This window comes from Gadus chalcogrammus, chromosome 15, assembly GCF_026213295.1.
Source record: "Gadus chalcogrammus isolate NIFS_2021 chromosome 15, NIFS_Gcha_1.0, whole genome shotgun sequence".
NCBI classification, from domain to species: domain Eukaryota; kingdom Metazoa; phylum Chordata; class Actinopteri; order Gadiformes; family Gadidae; genus Gadus; species Gadus chalcogrammus.
The window spans coordinates 20,197,790-20,214,629 of NC_079426.1; the positions used below are offsets into that span (position 1 = coordinate 20,197,790).

Consider the following 16,840-nt stretch of genomic DNA (forward strand, 5'->3'; position numbering starts at 1 on the left):
AACTATTTTTTCAAATACCTCACAACCGCATATAAACTTCCGCTCGCTGTGTAACCAGCTGTGTAACCATGGTTACACAGCTGGTTACACAGTTCGACCACCTGTTGACGACAATATTCCAGAGGAAGAAGAAGCATAATAATAATATATATAGGTCTATATGTATATATATATATATATAACTAAAATGATATATAATAATAATAAGAAGAAGACGTTCAACTTCATTTTCTGTCGAGTTCAAAACCAAGGCATCAGCTGTGGTTACCGTGCAGTCGATTATGGGAAGAATTTGTGAGGTCAGAAACTGCGGGAAGATCTCTAGAAAAAGGAGTTGTCATCGGCTTCCTCTCAACACACCTAAAAGTCATAGAGTCAGAAAGTTGTGGCTTTCATTCCTCGGGTTCGACATAAACACCCCAGTAAATGTACTTCGGGAAGCCAACCATCGCGTTTGCGCCTTTCACTTTCGGCCTGAGGACTACCTGAAATCAACAAGTCATCGAAAGAAGTGTCCGAAGAGACTGCATCTGAAAAGGGCAGCTGTACCTACGCTTTGTGGACCAACGCTAGACGAAGAAGACCTCGGGGTAAGCTAGACATCATGTACAACGTTATGTTTATGATTAGTTTAGGTTGAACATCTGACTCGAACTGAAGGTTACACGGACCAAAACAGCGAGTTCGTTGTTGCTGCTTGATGTTTTTGACGATGATTCTGAAGTTAGTCTATAGGCCTACTAGTATTTTGACCTAGAATAGCGTTTTTAAAATGTTTTTTTGATCGTAACGTCTCCTAAAGAGAGCTGATGGGGTATCCACAGAGGTTAGATCAGACATGGGCATCATACGGCCGTGATATATAATATATAGATATCCATAGCCCATATTATATATCTTATATTATTATATACTCAGGCGACCATGCATAACATAATCGCTTGAACAACCGTTCAAATGGCAGTCTGAGCCATAACAACAATATTTGTGTCAGTAATGTTGATGAGATGTTGTGTTTTGCAACTTGTTGCAGGCTGTTGGCGGTGTGGTGGACCAGCCTTCTACCTCCAGCATATCCTTGGTCCTCACCAGTCCACAGCCACGGCCTCACCAATCCAATAAATCCCCAAGGAAGTCCTTATCTGGCAGTTACCTTGCTTTCCCTGTGATCAGGGAGAGGCTCTCACTATCTGTAAGTTATATTGTCACTATATTGTTACCTTACTTGTGGTGATACAATGTTTATTAGGTGAGTGCTGCATGCAGCGCTCAACTATTGTATCTTCTTTCTTTCTTTCTTTCTTTCTTTCTTTCTTTCTTTCTTTCTTTCTTTCTTTCTTCTCTACAAACTGGGACCTATCTCCTTCCTCAATTTTTCACCTAGAGACTCCATTCAAATTTTAAAATATTCAGAATAGCTTGGAATCGCGCGCTTCTTTTCAGATTTTTTTAATATTTTCGGACGTTCAGCAGTGTTGCCAGATTGGGCAGTTTGTCCTGACAGATTGGGACACACACACACACACACACACACACTTATTTTACATTTCTGCATTTTTAGCAATGCTTTGCGCTTTTCATTCAGCTGTCACTCTATTTGTTTTCAACCATTTCCATTTTCTCAAATGTTTACATTGTTTACTCCATTTAGACTTTTGAACTTTTGTTCAAACCCCATCACTTAATTTAAGACATACGTTTCTTTGTGTCTTAATCTATGTGGCTTTATTAAAACATTTTCAACCTCACTTTGCACTACAGCACATTTTCTGCAGGAAATGCATTTTCTAGTTATCACTATAATTGTAAGTATTCCTTTGCTTCACTTTTCAACAGCCGGATGATTGTGAAACTGAGATGCTTCAAATGGACACAAGCATTTCCTCAGTCATTGAGGATGACCCAAAAGACATGAGCTTCAGCCTCAGTCAACAGTCAAGTTCAAGTGAAACCTCCAGTTCAAGTGCCTCAGAAGAGCAAGGGGAGTGGGATGAAAGAAAATGGATTGTGAACGAGTCTAGCATCATGCAACTGTTTAGAACATGCCATATATGTGCCGCACAAATCACTGATAAAAAAGTGACAACTACAGGCAGCCAACTAAAGATTGAATGGACATGTTTGAATAATCATCATGGCAAGTGGGCATCATGTCCTGATGCAAGAGGAATGGCACAGAATAACTTGCTTGTTTCTGCTGCTACGCTTTTCTCTGGAACAACTTTCACTGAAGTACACGAGTGGGCCAGCATCCTAAACTTGCAACTCTTGAAGAAATCCCAGTACTACTCCATCCAATCCGACTACCTTATTCCAGTAGTACACTTTGCATACAAGGATCATCATGAGAATCTCATTAAGCGACTTATTAGACAAAAGGCTGAAGGCGAGTCCATAGAGCTTTGTGGAGATGCCAGGTCTGACTCACCAGGTGAGTGTGTTTTTTTTCTTTAATACAATAACATGGAGGTATGGATTGTAAGACTGTTGGAAATGTTTTCCTCTGGATAGTAAGGAGGACTCACATGTTGTCACGCTATTACATTCTACAGGCTACAGCTGCAAGTATTCCACCTATTCGTTTCAGCTTCTATCCAGTAATGAGATCATTCACTTTCAACTACTACAGGTAAAACTAAAATGCTGCTTGTCCGATTTGTGAAACTATACTCTGGGTGACAGAGTATAGATAAAGCATTATTCAGTGGGTGTATTGTATTTGTTTTTTTGCCATTGCTAATTCATTCATTTCTATTCTCTTTCGTCAATAGGTAACGGAAGCTAGCAGTTCAGTTGCCATGGAGTCCCAAGGCTGTAGGAGGGGCCTCAACCATCTCATTTTCAATGAAGGAGTAGATATAGACCTCATCACTACAGACCGGGCCACATCAGTTCGGAAAATAATGAGGGAGGAATTCCAGAATGTTCACCATGAATTTGATCCTTGGCATGTATCAAAAGGTAAATAGTTGTATCAAAACAATGTAAATTGTGATTGACTCAATGACTCATCAAATCATAACCTGATAGACCTTCCATGTATCAAGACCACATATCTTGTACTGTGAAGGAGAACCTTCACATTTGGCCCACCCACATTTGTGGTAATGTGTTTCATTACTATTACACAGGCATAAAGAAAAAACTGGTAGCACTCGCCAACAAAAGGAAAATCAGGTCCTGCAGGGCTGGATTCGGGCGATCCTCAATCACTTTTGGTTCTCATGCTCATCTTGTGGTGAGAGTGCTGAGGTAATAACCCCAATGCATAAAGAATGTATAAAGATTGCACTGAAATCCAGTCAGAAGATTATCAAATAGTCTTGAAATGTAATATATTCTGTAGGAACTGAAGCGACGGTGGACCTCAGTCCTCCACCACATCTGTGGGGAGCACACATGGGAGCAAGATGGAAGAAAGTGGGCATGCCCTCACCCTGCTCTCAACCCAGATCAGCAAAGGACAAAGCGATGGCTCCAGCCAGAGTCTCAAGTGTTCAAGTCTTTACGGAATATTGTTGAAGATAAAAGACTTCTGAAAGACCTTGAGCAGATGACTCGCTTCAAACATACAGGTATATAGCATTATGAAACAGATCTATGCAACTTTTCAACCTATGTAGTCACTCTCTCAATGTCTAATGAAACACTTTAATTTACAGGATCTTTGGAAGTGTACCACAACGTTATGCTAAAATATCTGCCGAAACGACTGCATTTTCAGTACGACACCATGGTAGCCCGAACACAGCTAGCCATCCTGGACAACAATTACAATGTCGGCCGACAGCAGACAGAGACTTCAGAAGGTATTGAGATTTCATAAGTAAGCCCCTAAATGTGTTTGTCACAACTTGGCTAAGAAATAATGTTCTCTGTGTAGGACTTCCAAGATACAGTATGGTGTTCCCAAAACAGAGCAAGGAATGGGTAGCCAAGAAGATCTATGAGCCTACTAGTCAGTACTTCACGCAACACCTTGTGAAACTCGTGTTGGAGAGAAGGGAGGAAAGAACACCGGAAGACATTCCACATGTCCAGCGGCCTGCAAACATTGCCACTAAGGAGAGACCCCCCAAGGAAGATTTAATCAGGAAACATCAATCCAGATTCCCTCGCCACACTGATGTTTGAAAAACCAAGGATCCAGATTGTAAATTTGTTTATATGTCAGAATCAGAATCACTTTTATTACCCCTTATTGTACAGTAGGCTACACAAGAGCAAAATTATTAGGCTTGGTTCCTCAGCATACACATAGCTGCAAGAAAAAAATATAAAATAAGTATAAAAATAAATAAGCATAAAAGTAGCAGCATTAATAATAATAAAGTAATGAGGTGTAATAAAGAGTGAAGTGTAGGGTGTTCAAGTGGTAGTGTTGTAAACGTGTTTGTAAATACAGTCGGCCTATGTCTACCTTTACCCATTAGGAAAACATGTTTAGGCCTACAGACACTAGTGCACTTTCTAAATAAAACTGCAACGATTTTTGAACAAAAGTTTTTTTTATTGAGAAGAAATTAAAAAGTAAACGCATAGCAGTTAGGTAGGAACAGAAGGTAGGAACAGAAGGGTAAGATATACATTTGAATAAGAATAAAAATAATGAATTCAGAATAATTCCTCTATCTCACTGGGTTTAAACCCAGCATACTGTCCAGTGGGGGATGGGAACGCATCCCTAACAGCCCACACCACGCAACTGGGTAATGCAAGGCGATTTCCTCGTCCCAGTGGTTGACCTTTGAGGGCCCACTCCAGAATGACTCGATAAGCCACAAGTCGGTATTGACTGAGGGTAACAAAACATGGATAGAGCAAAGACTGGGTCAGTAACTACTAGTAATGAGACGGTGGCACCGTTTTCAAAAACATAGTCGAGCTACATGCGAATTATACAAATTGGCATCTGAATATGAAATACATTACATCAATGTAGCTTACCTATCTGACAGTTGGCCATTCGGTCCTTCGGGTGTGGGGCGTTTCTTCCAGTTAATTTTAGGGACCCAGAAGAAAGTCTCCAGCACGGTTTTATTTAGGAGATGGCGCACTTCATTTAGAGAGATGCAGGGCGACACAGTCTCGTCGACCGAGACATTGAGGTTGGCCATACCAGCTGTGACGACAAGGTCCCACTCCGTGCAGCACCTACTTTCGTGCTCCGTCGGCATCTGCCTGCACTTCCCACAGGCACACCACCAATTTCCCGCGATCCTGGGGACCGCTTCAGCCGGAGCTTCAGGCGCCTCCGTAGCCCTGGCCTCCATCTCCCGTAGCTCCTCTTGGGTGTATTCTGGTTCATACCGATATCCTCTGCCGTCAAACTCAAAATCGAGTGCGTCCTCCAGAAGCCACCTTTCATATTCCATTTTCAATGATTTTCCCTAATCCGAGGTGCTCAAGTCACGGTACAAGACTTCAAACCAACGTAAACAGCCCACCTTTCCGGTTCGGCGGAGTAATATCAACGAGCAGTAATGAGTCTTCCAACTGAAATCAACTGGCGATAAATGTGCAATAAAACACGACAGAAACCATATATTCCGCCGATATTTTTTTTTTAAACTTCACAAATGCCACTAACCACTCGGTTACTTGCACATTTTCGAAAACGAACGTTTAGGGTTGCTGGGATGACAGGTTGGTGTATGCACACAGACAACCATTGTGAAGCAGGCAGGAGCGATTCAAAATGAGCCAAATACCCGAGAAAGGACTAATAGTTAAAATTTCGGTGTCACCCACTCTATTTCAGCCTAAACAAACCAGAAAGGGGGCTCAATGTTCAAAATACCGGAATTGTCCTTTAAGTTTGATTTTTCTGATCAGTTTTAATTAGATCTAACATGATAACCAATTAATGTACATAGTTATATTGATATCTCTTTATTCTAGCCAAATCAATGCTTGTTATTGTACATATTTGGCATGTTTTTCATTCACCTTTGATTTTTCTGATCAGTTTTAATTAGATCTAATATGATAACCAATTAATGTAAATAGTTATATTGATATCTCTTTATTCTAGCCAAATCGATGCTTGTTATTGTACATATTTGGCATGTTTTTCATTCACCTTTGATTTTTCTGATCAGTCTTAATTAGATCTAACATGATAACTAAATCATAAATTAAATCATTTAATTATATTATATTTCAATATCATGTTATTACTGCGTCCCTTTACTCTTTATAATCCTTCAGAATTATCTGCAACAAAAGAGGAAACGGTTCAAATAGACTTTATTTAATATTTTTTGTTATGGCCTCTAAGAGGGCAAGCAGCCTTTCCTCCCTGGCCATATTGTCCCTGTCCCACTCCGCTCTCTCTCTTCTTTCCTCTCTTTGCCTCTCATCCATCCATTCTCACCACTCTCTCCCTCTCCTTCTGTCTTCCTCTCTCTTTTCTCTCTCCTTCCTCTCTTCTCTCTGTAGTTCCTCTCTCTTTCTGCTCCTCTCTCTCGTCAGCTCTCCTTTCCTTTTCCTCTTCCTTCTCTTCCATTTTCCTAACATAGGAGAGCCACTCCGGCTCCCTCTTTGGTTTGGAGAACGGAGTGGACTCCCCCTCTTTCTCCTGAGGAGAAGCCACTGCAGCAGAGTTTGTTCCCATGGCTGAGGAGATGGGGTTTGGTGGAGTGATCGCTGGGCGGTGCCCCATCACCTCATCCATGGGAACAAACTCTGCTGCAGTGGCTTCTCCTCAGGAGAAAGAGGGGGAGTCCACTCCGTTCTCCAAACCAAAGAGGGAGCCGGAGTGGCTCTCCTATGTTAGGAAAATGGAAGAGAAGGAGGAGAACAAACCACTTCCAGTTTGCTGCAGTGGCCTCTCCTCCCTCTGTGCTTACGCCTGTCCTTGGGGCTTTCAATTCCTAAAACAAAGAAACATCTGATAACTAGTTACGTATGTGGTTTACTGGGATCTGAAATGCACTATACAAGCCTCCAGATTTTCTTTTGAAGAGATTACGAATAAACAGTTTTGCTTTTCAGGAGCACTTTTTTTTTAAGGCAAGCTAAGGTAAAATATGATACCTGGAATCACCTTGTATTTTTGTTTTAATTTCCCCCCCTTTTTTTTTGCCAAGAGGGCCTCTACTTTCCCCTCCAGCTCCATGTCCTTTATATAGGTCCTACACAAATAACATTGGTCAAATTAGCATAAACTTATGAAAGGGGCAACTAAACTAACTCGTCTCATCCAATAGCCTATTTTTACAAACACACTCCTCATGAGAGCACAAAGGTAACCCTCAACCCTTCGATATATTTTCGTGCCTCTATATAAAACGTAAGATGACACATAGAAATAACACAATTGAAAAGTGGTGTCTTACTGAAATCCGGACATGGAGGCATTGCGCCTCCCCGTGAAGAACACATCATTGGCCCCTCTCCACCTGATAAGCGCCTCCGTGTCTTCATCAGTCCCTTAAACGATCAATAACGCACATACTTTTTATCGATGGTAGCAGGGGGATAGAAACGCAGCTGGTGACGTTAATGAATTAAAACTACGGTGATATCACTTACATTACTGTTACCCGTGTATCTACATGCTATATAGCTATCAACAGGCTGACACTTTAGTCATCAAGAACGGTAACTTTAAACACATGTTGGACTACAACAAAGCTACGTTCATCCTAAAAAATCTAATAAATCAAATACATTTTGACCACATACGATCGGTAATAGACGATTCACTTACATCGGTATGGCTGTGGGCTCTCCTGCTGCGGCTCCCTGTTTAGCGCCATTGCTTCCATTTTTTTCTGGGGCAGTTGAGTACGTGTAGTAAGCTAGCGATGCTTACACAAAATCTTTCCGGAAGTAGAAGACATTCGGATACTACTCGCTTACCTAAAACTCGCTTACTACGTTATGCTTACTCAATTTGACGTCATAGTTAGTAAGCGTAGTAAGCAAGTATGCGGTTTCGAACACACCCCATGTATACAGTTACAAAAGTGTCCGTTATGTCTCTCGCGCACACCTGACACATCTCTGGACCGGCAGCGACATAATGGACGTCTTATCACTATTTGGCATTGTGTATTTGATTTTAATGAAAGCACAACAGGAGAGAGCTTTTCTCTGCCTGCTCCTTCACTTAAGAAGGAGGAGGACAGCACAGCTACGTCAATTTCTCGTCCGATCTTTATATTTACCCCCTCCTCCGTCGCAAACAAGAGGAATTTGGATGAGAACACGTCATTAATAAACACCCATGTCCCGTCGCCTAGCAACCGGACACGCCTACCGGACTACTTACGAGTTAAAACAAAGACGTGAATCAGGCAATAAATCCACTTTCCTTGACAGCGGTCAAGTTCGGTGTGCATTAAAGTACAGACGGAGCTCAGTGGACCAATTGCAACTACTGCAGCTGCTCTAAGTTAAAACCCAATCTATTCGGAATAAGTGTATACATGTCGATTAAAACGGACTACACCTCTTCTATTCGGCATAGAAATCTATGCGGATCAGATGTGTCCATGTAAACGCGGCTACTGTTTATTATTTATTTTAACTGTCTCTGCATATTTCCCACGGTCCCACCGGTACAGCGCGTAGACATTTTAGCAATGACGAGTACACTACTATGTTGTCCGGTATATTGCATAAAAACAAGAGTAAGGTCAATAGTTTATTTTTAAAATATGCTGTTTCATTTGTCCCACATGTGTGTTTCAAACGTCCTGACTAGGCGGGGCGTATGAAACAGATGTCAGCTTACGTTCAAAGTTAAAAAACAGCTCGATCATCCAACATATTTATTAAATTACATTTGTAACTAAGAGAACACACATGTGAGTTGTTGATCACATGTTAAATGTATTTGTATACGTAACGTCATCTTTGAAAAAGACGTTTAACTGAAGTGTTTCAATCGACCCGGCTCTCCCCTACTCACTAGCCTACTCAACTTTAATCGACATAGGATTCAAAGGTAACGCGGATAGACTCGGGATTTACCATAGCCTAATCTAATACACCTTTATGACACTGACTCATGAAATCTTGGTTTCAAAGATTTCAAACATGAAATATTTAAAAAGGCTTGTAGGCCTATCAACAAATTTCCTTCTTAGGTCCCATGACATGAAAATCTCACTTTGTGAGGTTTTCTAACATAAATATGAGTTCCCCTAGCCTGCCTATGGTCCCCCAGTGGCTAAAACTTGCGTTTGGTGTAAAACTAGCACTAGCTGTTCTGCTCGCCTTTGAAAAAACGGAGGCTCAAGCGCGCTGATTTGGAATGTCTGTATGCATGACGTCATCAGGAATCTCAGCTCCTCCCCTTACTCTGCCAGGCAACGCCCAGAGACGTTGGCCCGCCAATGAGACTCGACCGTGCGAGCGCCACATGTGTGTGTGTGAATACACACACTGTAACGCAAGTGTTTCTTGTCGGTTCTTTGACGTGTCTTGTATTTCCACAATGAGACTGTCGTGGGGGTTATCTGAGCCATGGTTGAGAAGGAATTGGGGGGAAAGGAACTTTGGTTTGACTCGCTGAAGCGACATGCCGCCGGTTGCAGCGAGGCACCATCGCCCGGCAGCGGGCAGCCGGCAGCAGGCAGCGCGCGGTTCAGTCGACTTCAGGTTGATGTGAAAGTGGAAGAACCAGAGACGTCGCAGAACCCGACAAAGTCGTTTGTGATTCATGATATCGTCTGGAGGCGCACACAATATGTTATATATATAGATATATATAGATATCTATGACATGTATTATATGATATTATTTAGATATAGAGCTCCAGGACTGTAACGCAAGTGTTGTACACTTCCTTGTTATTTGGATAACCGTTCTGCTGTTGGTGTGATGGCGCATAACACGTTGGACTCTCGTCTCTGGTATTTCTACAACGAGACTCGTATTATATATGAAATACCAGAGACGAGAGTCCGACGTGTTATGCGCCATAACACCAACAGCAGAACGGTTATCCAAATTACAAGGAAGTGTACAACACTTGCGTTACAGTCCTGGGGCCGGTTGCACCAACTGGGCGTAAGCCTGGTCGTAACTACGCCTGGTCGTAACTTGGCGTTCTAAGTCCAACCTAACCGTTACGTCGGTTGCACCAACTGGGCTAATTTTCACTAAGACCAAGGCGTAAATCCTACGCCTGGTCAGGGGCAGGCGTAGAGTTGACATTTCTGCTGTTTCCATAGCAATTACAATAAAATAAAATAAACGTTACAATCAATCCATCCAGCGCTAATATGGCACGTATTATCCATAGGTTGTACAACGAGCGGGCATTTAGACGGGAAAGGGTAATTAGGGACAGAAGCAATCCATTGGACATTTATAATGACGAGGAGCTGATTGAGAGGTTTCGATTCTGTAGGAGAGATCTGTTTGAATTAATAGAAGAGCTGTCACCGGATTTACAGTTCGTGTCGGACCGCAATGCAGCGCTACCACCGCCCTTGCAACTGCTGATTGCGCTTCGTTTTTTCGCAAACGGGGCTTTTCAGAACACTGTAAGCGACATGGTGAGGGTCCATAGATCGACCGCCTGTCGGGTAATCCGGAGGGTTTCCCTGGCTTTGAGCCGCCGCATCGCTCGTTACGTCCACCTCCCGAACGAGGAAGAGGCGGCGGCGATGAAGGAACGGTTCCGCCAGGCGTCCGGTATGCCTGGGATCGTGGGCTGCATAGACGGGACACATGTGCAGATCCAGGCCCCACATGAGAACGAGTATTTGTACGTTAATCGAAAAGGTTACCATTCGATTAACGTACAAATAGCTTGTGACGCAAATTATAACATCATTAATTTGGTGGCGAGATGGCCTGGATCCACCCACGATTCCCGCATCCTCCGGGAGAGTGCGTCATTGCAGGACTTCGAGGAAGGAAGGTAGGCTATAGCCTAGTGTTTTTCTAATCAGCTACACTGAAACAATTTGAGCTTCACTTTAAGTAATGAACAGCAACCTAATTAAAGTATATTTTCATAGGTGCAACGGGCTGCTCCTTATGGCAAGCCGAATTGACATTTATTAACTAAGTTTGACTATCCGGAATTTACATTGTAGATATCAACAACTTCATTCAAGATATCTGTTACGTAGTTGTGACTAGTCGAAACGACAGTTAGAGATATCTGTGACGTAGTTTTGACTAGTCGAAACGATAGTTAGAGATATCTGTAATTCAGTTTTGACTAGGCGAAACTGAATTATAGATATCTGCAATGACTTCAAGGAAAACGACATTCAACTCGTCACACATCTTAAATGACAATTGCAGATATCTGTAATTCAGTTTCGCCTAGGCAGAATGAAAGTTAAAGATATCTCAAACGTCATTTGAGTGTTGGGCATTACGTTTTAGATATCCAGAATTACGTAATTTCCCCTTGCCGCCATAATCAAAGAAGAAGTGGGTTCATTTCCGAATGGAATAAGAAAGGAGCAGTCATGGCGTTGGCTGTGATCGAAAAGATCACGAGAAAATATGGAGCGATGTAATCAGTGAATTGTGTGAATGATGATTGAACGAGGAGCTGCTCCGCTCCCGCTTAAAGTAAACGGTCCTATAATTTTTCATTACAGATATCTGAAACGTCATTACAGATATCTGAAACGTCATTAGAGATATCTGAAACGTCATTTCGCCTAGTCAAAACTCGAATTCAAGATATCTTTAATTCAGTTTCGCCTAGGCAGAATGAAAGTTAAAGATATCTACAATTGTAGATATCTCTAATCAAAATTCCTTTCAAGATATCTATAACTTGATATTAGATATCTACAACGTCATTTCGCCTAGTCGTAACTCCAGTTAGAGATATCTACAACGTCATTTTGACTAGTCGTAACTCCAGTTGGAGATATCTACAACTTCATTTCGCCTAGTCAAAACTTAATTTAAGATATCTAAAAAGGGACATGTAGATATCTTGAATTGAGGTGAATTAAAGATATCTTGAACTGGAATTATGACTAGTCAGAATCAAATTGTAGATATCTGAAACTGGAATTACAGATATCTACAATTCAGTTGCAGATATCCGTAATTCACAAAGTGGATATCCGCAACTGAATTGTAGATATCCGCAATGAGAAACCCCATAGACATGAATGGCGAAAATGACGTAATTTCGCCTAGGAGGAATGTCTTTGTGGATATCTGAAATGACAATTGCGGATAGGAGGAATGTAGTTGCGGATATCCGAAATGTTAGTTTTGACTAGGCGAAACTGAATTGCAGATATCTGCAATGTAAATTCCGGATAGTCAAACTGAGTTAATAAATGACAATTCGGCTTGCCATAGCTCCTCGGGGACAGTGGATACCCGCTGAAACGGTGGCTGATGACCCCGCTAATTGCTCCAACAACTGACCAAGAACGGAGGTATAACACCATACACTCCGCAACTAGGTCAGTTGTTGAGAGATGTATCGGGGTTCTCAAACGCAGGTAAACCATAAGTAATATGCATCCCTTAAAAATACATAAAAAAATATCTAGATATAGATGTAATTTTTCTTATTTTGTTTAGATTTCACTGTCTTCATGGGGAGAAGCGGATGCACCCAGAACGGGTCTGCACTGTAATAGCAGCGTGCACAGTTCTGCACAACATTTGCATCGCCAAAAGAATCCCTCTCCCCAGACACCATCAGCCACCGGCAGTCCCCGAGGAAGATGTGCGTCAAGCCACTCGGCCTGAGGACATCGCTGGCCGATTAGTCCGTGCTCAGCTCATTAATCAGTTGTAGATATTGTTTTAATTATGTATATATGTTTTTTATAGGCCGACACGAACTGTAAATCCGGTGACAGCTCTTCTATTTATTCGAACATATCTCTCCTACAGAATCGAAACACCTCAATTAGCTCCTTGTCATTTGATGATGTTCACTGCATTGCTTCTGTCAAAAATAACCATTCCCGTCTAAATGCCTGCTCGTTGTATTTTATTGTTATGCATTAAAAAAATTGATGAACGAAAATGAATGAAAGAATGATTGGAAGGAATATTTATTTGAACAGTAAATCTTAATTTGAACAGTAAAAAGTAAAACATTAAAACACAGAAATATAATATAATAAATATAATAATATAATAAATAAATATAATAAATATAATCAAACAATTATCCTAACTCTAAAATATTTATTTACATTATTTACATTGTACAGGGATGGTCACGGTTGGTCTTCAAAAATAATTGTTTGGGGCCTAATTTGTTGCTGGAGCAAATGAATTTGGAGCCGTAATTTAATTTGTTCTAATTGGATTTTTTTGGTCTCTGCCTCTAATTTAATGGTCTCCTTCTCCACCCGGACAATTTCCTTCTCCATGAGGACCTGTTGAAGGTCCTCACTTCTCCTCCGCTTCGTTGCCGGGGGTGGGGAGATTAACACGAACATTTACTCTCCACACCAGTGGTGCTGAAAGACGCACAGCACTACAGCTGTACAGTATGACAGCTGTACAGTATGACAGTATGATCACAGATCAAGAACATACAACGCGTGAAAAGACATTTTTTAAGCCAGTCAGTAAATGCATTACAACAGTGGATGGAATTAACAAAGTTGTCATGGCGTAAATAATAAACACATAAAAATCATCTTACCTTTACGCAGAATCAGCGTTGTTCATTAACTTGACTTGAAGAACTTGACTTGAACTTTTAGAACTATGTACAGTCACTTGAAGCCAGGTCAGCTGGCTAATACATGGATGAATCAAATCTCCCCAACAACTGCCGGGGAGGTTTGAAGGTCGCGGACGTCCATCCATTTCTGCTCAGGCCAGAGCGCACATCCATGAGGCTGGAGGGCTAATTCTTTGAAACACTGGTTTCCTCCAGCATCTTCGAATCCTTCAACTTGCAGCCAAAATGCGTCAATGGGCTGATCACCTGCGAAGCCGGCTGAAGCGATGTTTCTCCACTGTCAGTCCAAGGTGTCATTTGCGCACGAGAAAAACTCAGTGGGTAGATCTTTAACTGCTGGCCTATTTGTCGCGGACACCACAGTGGTTGGGCAAAACACACAGCAAAATCGGTAGTGTTAATTTGAGTTAAAATTTTCGGTGTTAACTATTCAGAGTTAACAAGTGTTGATTTTAGAGTTATTGTAACACTTACAGTGCTGAAAACGCTCTGTAGCTGGGGTTATTTCAAGGAGTCAATACCCATCACTTATTTGGAGTTGATTTCTACATCCGGTTTTTACGCGCTCTTGGGCATGAAGAGGCTGCTAGAAGTTTGGTGTCGAGATCGATCGTGGAGTTTGATAAGGCGAGACACGGCAGGCAAAATCATCCATTTTTCAGTCACTGGTCAATTTTGATATTTTGGGCTATTTTGCATCATTAACATGTAATGTTTAGCACAAAAGAAAAAAAAATGTCAAAACGAAACATTTAGGTGTTTGTTTTATTATAGTTTGTCAACTTGCGCCTCTGAATTTTACAGAAGATTCACCAAAAGTTTGCTTTTTTACGCACCGTTTCAAATTACAGCCAGTCTCTGTCATATGTGTTCCGTGGTATCATTGGAAAGCACTCGATCTGCTGCACAACGTAAAACTGATATCTGATTGGCTGGACTCGATTTCCGACCGGACGATTGGTTCGAATGTATCACGTGGTATGCTCTCATGCTTGGTTGGCTTTTGCCATAAGAATCTTTAAAGGCCGTTTTCTCAAAATGAGTTTTTCCTCACACGCCAAGCAAGGAATCTCCACTTCTGTAGCACCTACATGCACCAAACTTTAGAATCTTATTCTCAGCTACTATATGAAGATTTTTACAGTGGGATTTGTTGATATATCATTCTTGGCCTGATTTACATGACATTTTATGCATAAAAATAGGGCGGCAATACATTTTTTTAAGGCATTGGCAGTATTTTCTGATTAACTGGATAACGAAAGGAGATATCCATAATCCCCTTTGTAAATATTTTTCTATTAAATATAGCAACAACATGAAAAAATAATTTTGAGCCTGGCTTTTTCCAATGGTCCGATTCTTCGTTTCAAAATGTATGCATATTTGCGCATATTTTATTAGAAATAGCCTAATTAGCATATCTTAACATACAATTACAGAAAACTTTCAATGCATTTTCTTCTTCTAATCATGTGGCTAACCATACATTAGAATTTAAGTTTGTTTTAATTAAAATCATAATTAGGCCTAAATATTTGAAATCATTTTTAATAACGGTATTTATCTAAAGCACGCAACATTTTGCCAATGTGGAAGCTTAGGTTACGCTACTAATAAACTGTCTGGTAGCCTAAACGCCAGGATTCCTTAGCCTAAGTAAAGCTGACCATCTTCCACAGGTTTATACAGAGAAAATAAATGTACATATAATAAGTGCTTAACAGTGTTTTAAAAGAAATGCGAGCCATTTTATTCCTTTTGAATGAAGGGGGGGGGGGGTACTCTCTCGAAAAATGCAGACGTTAGAATTTGAATTTGTCATAACGTTAGTAGCTGGCAGCTTGTGGTAAGGTGAGCTCGACAGATAATTGCACTTTGCTCATTTACCCCCCTTCCCCTACTTTCGCCACCAGGTGCAGTTTTAGGACATGTTGCTGAAAGTGAAATACCTCAGTGTAAAGAAGTACATCAAATTGCACGCCAGCTTTACTTATTTGGAATTTATAAGTGAAGGTAAGATATCCTAAGAGGCTGAACAAGATATGTTGTCCATGTATCAGCTCCTCATATCACTAGACTGGATGTAGCTCATCTTTTTAAAAACTAGGCTATACCTGTAACACAGTTTATTGTAGACTATTGTGTCTCATTAAAAAAAAAAAAAAACTTCAATTAATGATCAATCTGTATCACTGTTGCGGCTGTTGGGCAAAATAACCTGCTGAGCACATATAAATATAGCTAACTCCCACCCTAGCTTGAGGAGCACAACACATGGCAGTCACGTTACAATATAGTCAGCTTTTAACACATAACACATACTTGATAACATAGTCAGGTGAAGGCCAGAACCAAGGCCCCATTTCTCCTCCAAGCAAATGGTAAACACTCAGACAATGCACCGTTTCATCCTCAGAACGGGAGGGCCACAAACAGGAGATTCTGTGAGGCTCTCCCCCGTCAGGAAGAACACAAGAAGATACACATGCATACACTAGGGCCTGGGAAGCAAGGTCAAGCAAAGACACACAGAACCATACACATCTTAAACGCACACACCTCATCGAGAGGAAGATACAGCATAAAACTGTATCACACAGGGACTCTGCCCCCTTCTTCTGAAGCAGACCTTCCACGGAGGCGAAGCTCCGGACGAACCATCAGCGCTGATTAGGGACTTAGACATATTCGATTTCTCACGCTTTATGACTCTGTATAACCGTTGCCACTTTACTTAATAAATCCAAGGTCCTCGTGCCGATAGACGTTATTACCTCTCCGTCTCATTTTATCTGGTCCAGTAGCTAGACAGACCGTTTTTCCCAACACGGCAGACTTGTTTAATTTAGTCTACCATTATCACAAAGAAGTACAGAGTTACTAATCCAAGATGCAGAACCATAATATTGCCCCAAATAAATGTAAGCCTAAAATAATAATAAAAAAAGATAAAAGCAAAGTTATTTAGTCTGTTTCAGGTGACTTTATGGTTACATTCTGCATTTCTACAGTCAAAACCAAGTTTGGACTTCAGGATGCTGCTCATCTTGAAATTTCCGATGAAACTGACACAGCAGTTGACGAAGAAATTTTTCTTGAGTTATTGGAGGCCCATCCAGACCTATGCCTGACAGTACGTCAAAGGATTTCAGATGAAGGTAGATGTTATCATAATACCT

The 16,840-nt window shown here is 41.1% G+C and overlaps 1 protein-coding gene and 1 long non-coding RNA gene across 3 annotated transcripts; both read left to right on the plus strand.

The window, feature by feature from the left end:
* Positions 1-205: 205 nt before the first annotated feature.
* On the plus strand, positions 206-3,167 carry LOC130405219 (uncharacterized). Of its 2 annotated transcripts, XR_008904311.1 has the most exons (5): positions 206-590; positions 1,034-1,192; positions 1,837-2,629; positions 2,772-2,961; positions 3,132-3,167. XR_008904311.1 is itself a non-coding variant. In XM_056610252.1 (3 exons), the coding sequence occupies exons 1-3, from the start codon at positions 282-284 to the stop codon at positions 2,452-2,454; spliced, it is 1,086 nt and encodes a 361-aa protein (XP_056466227.1). In that variant the 5' UTR covers positions 206-281; the 3' UTR covers positions 2,455-2,747. The 2 variants fall into 2 exon arrangements, 1 of the variants encoding a protein (XP_056466227.1); XM_056610252.1 differs by lacking the exons at positions 2,772-2,961; positions 3,132-3,167 and having other exon boundaries at positions 1,837-2,747.
* Positions 3,168-3,185: 18 nt separating this feature from the next.
* Positions 3,186-5,743, plus strand: LOC130405220 (uncharacterized). Its single transcript, XR_008904312.1, has 4 exons — positions 3,186-3,252; positions 3,347-3,575; positions 3,663-3,809; positions 3,884-5,743. It is a non-coding gene; the product is annotated as an uncharacterized LOC130405220 (long non-coding RNA).
* Positions 5,744-16,840: the final 11,097 nt, after the last annotated feature.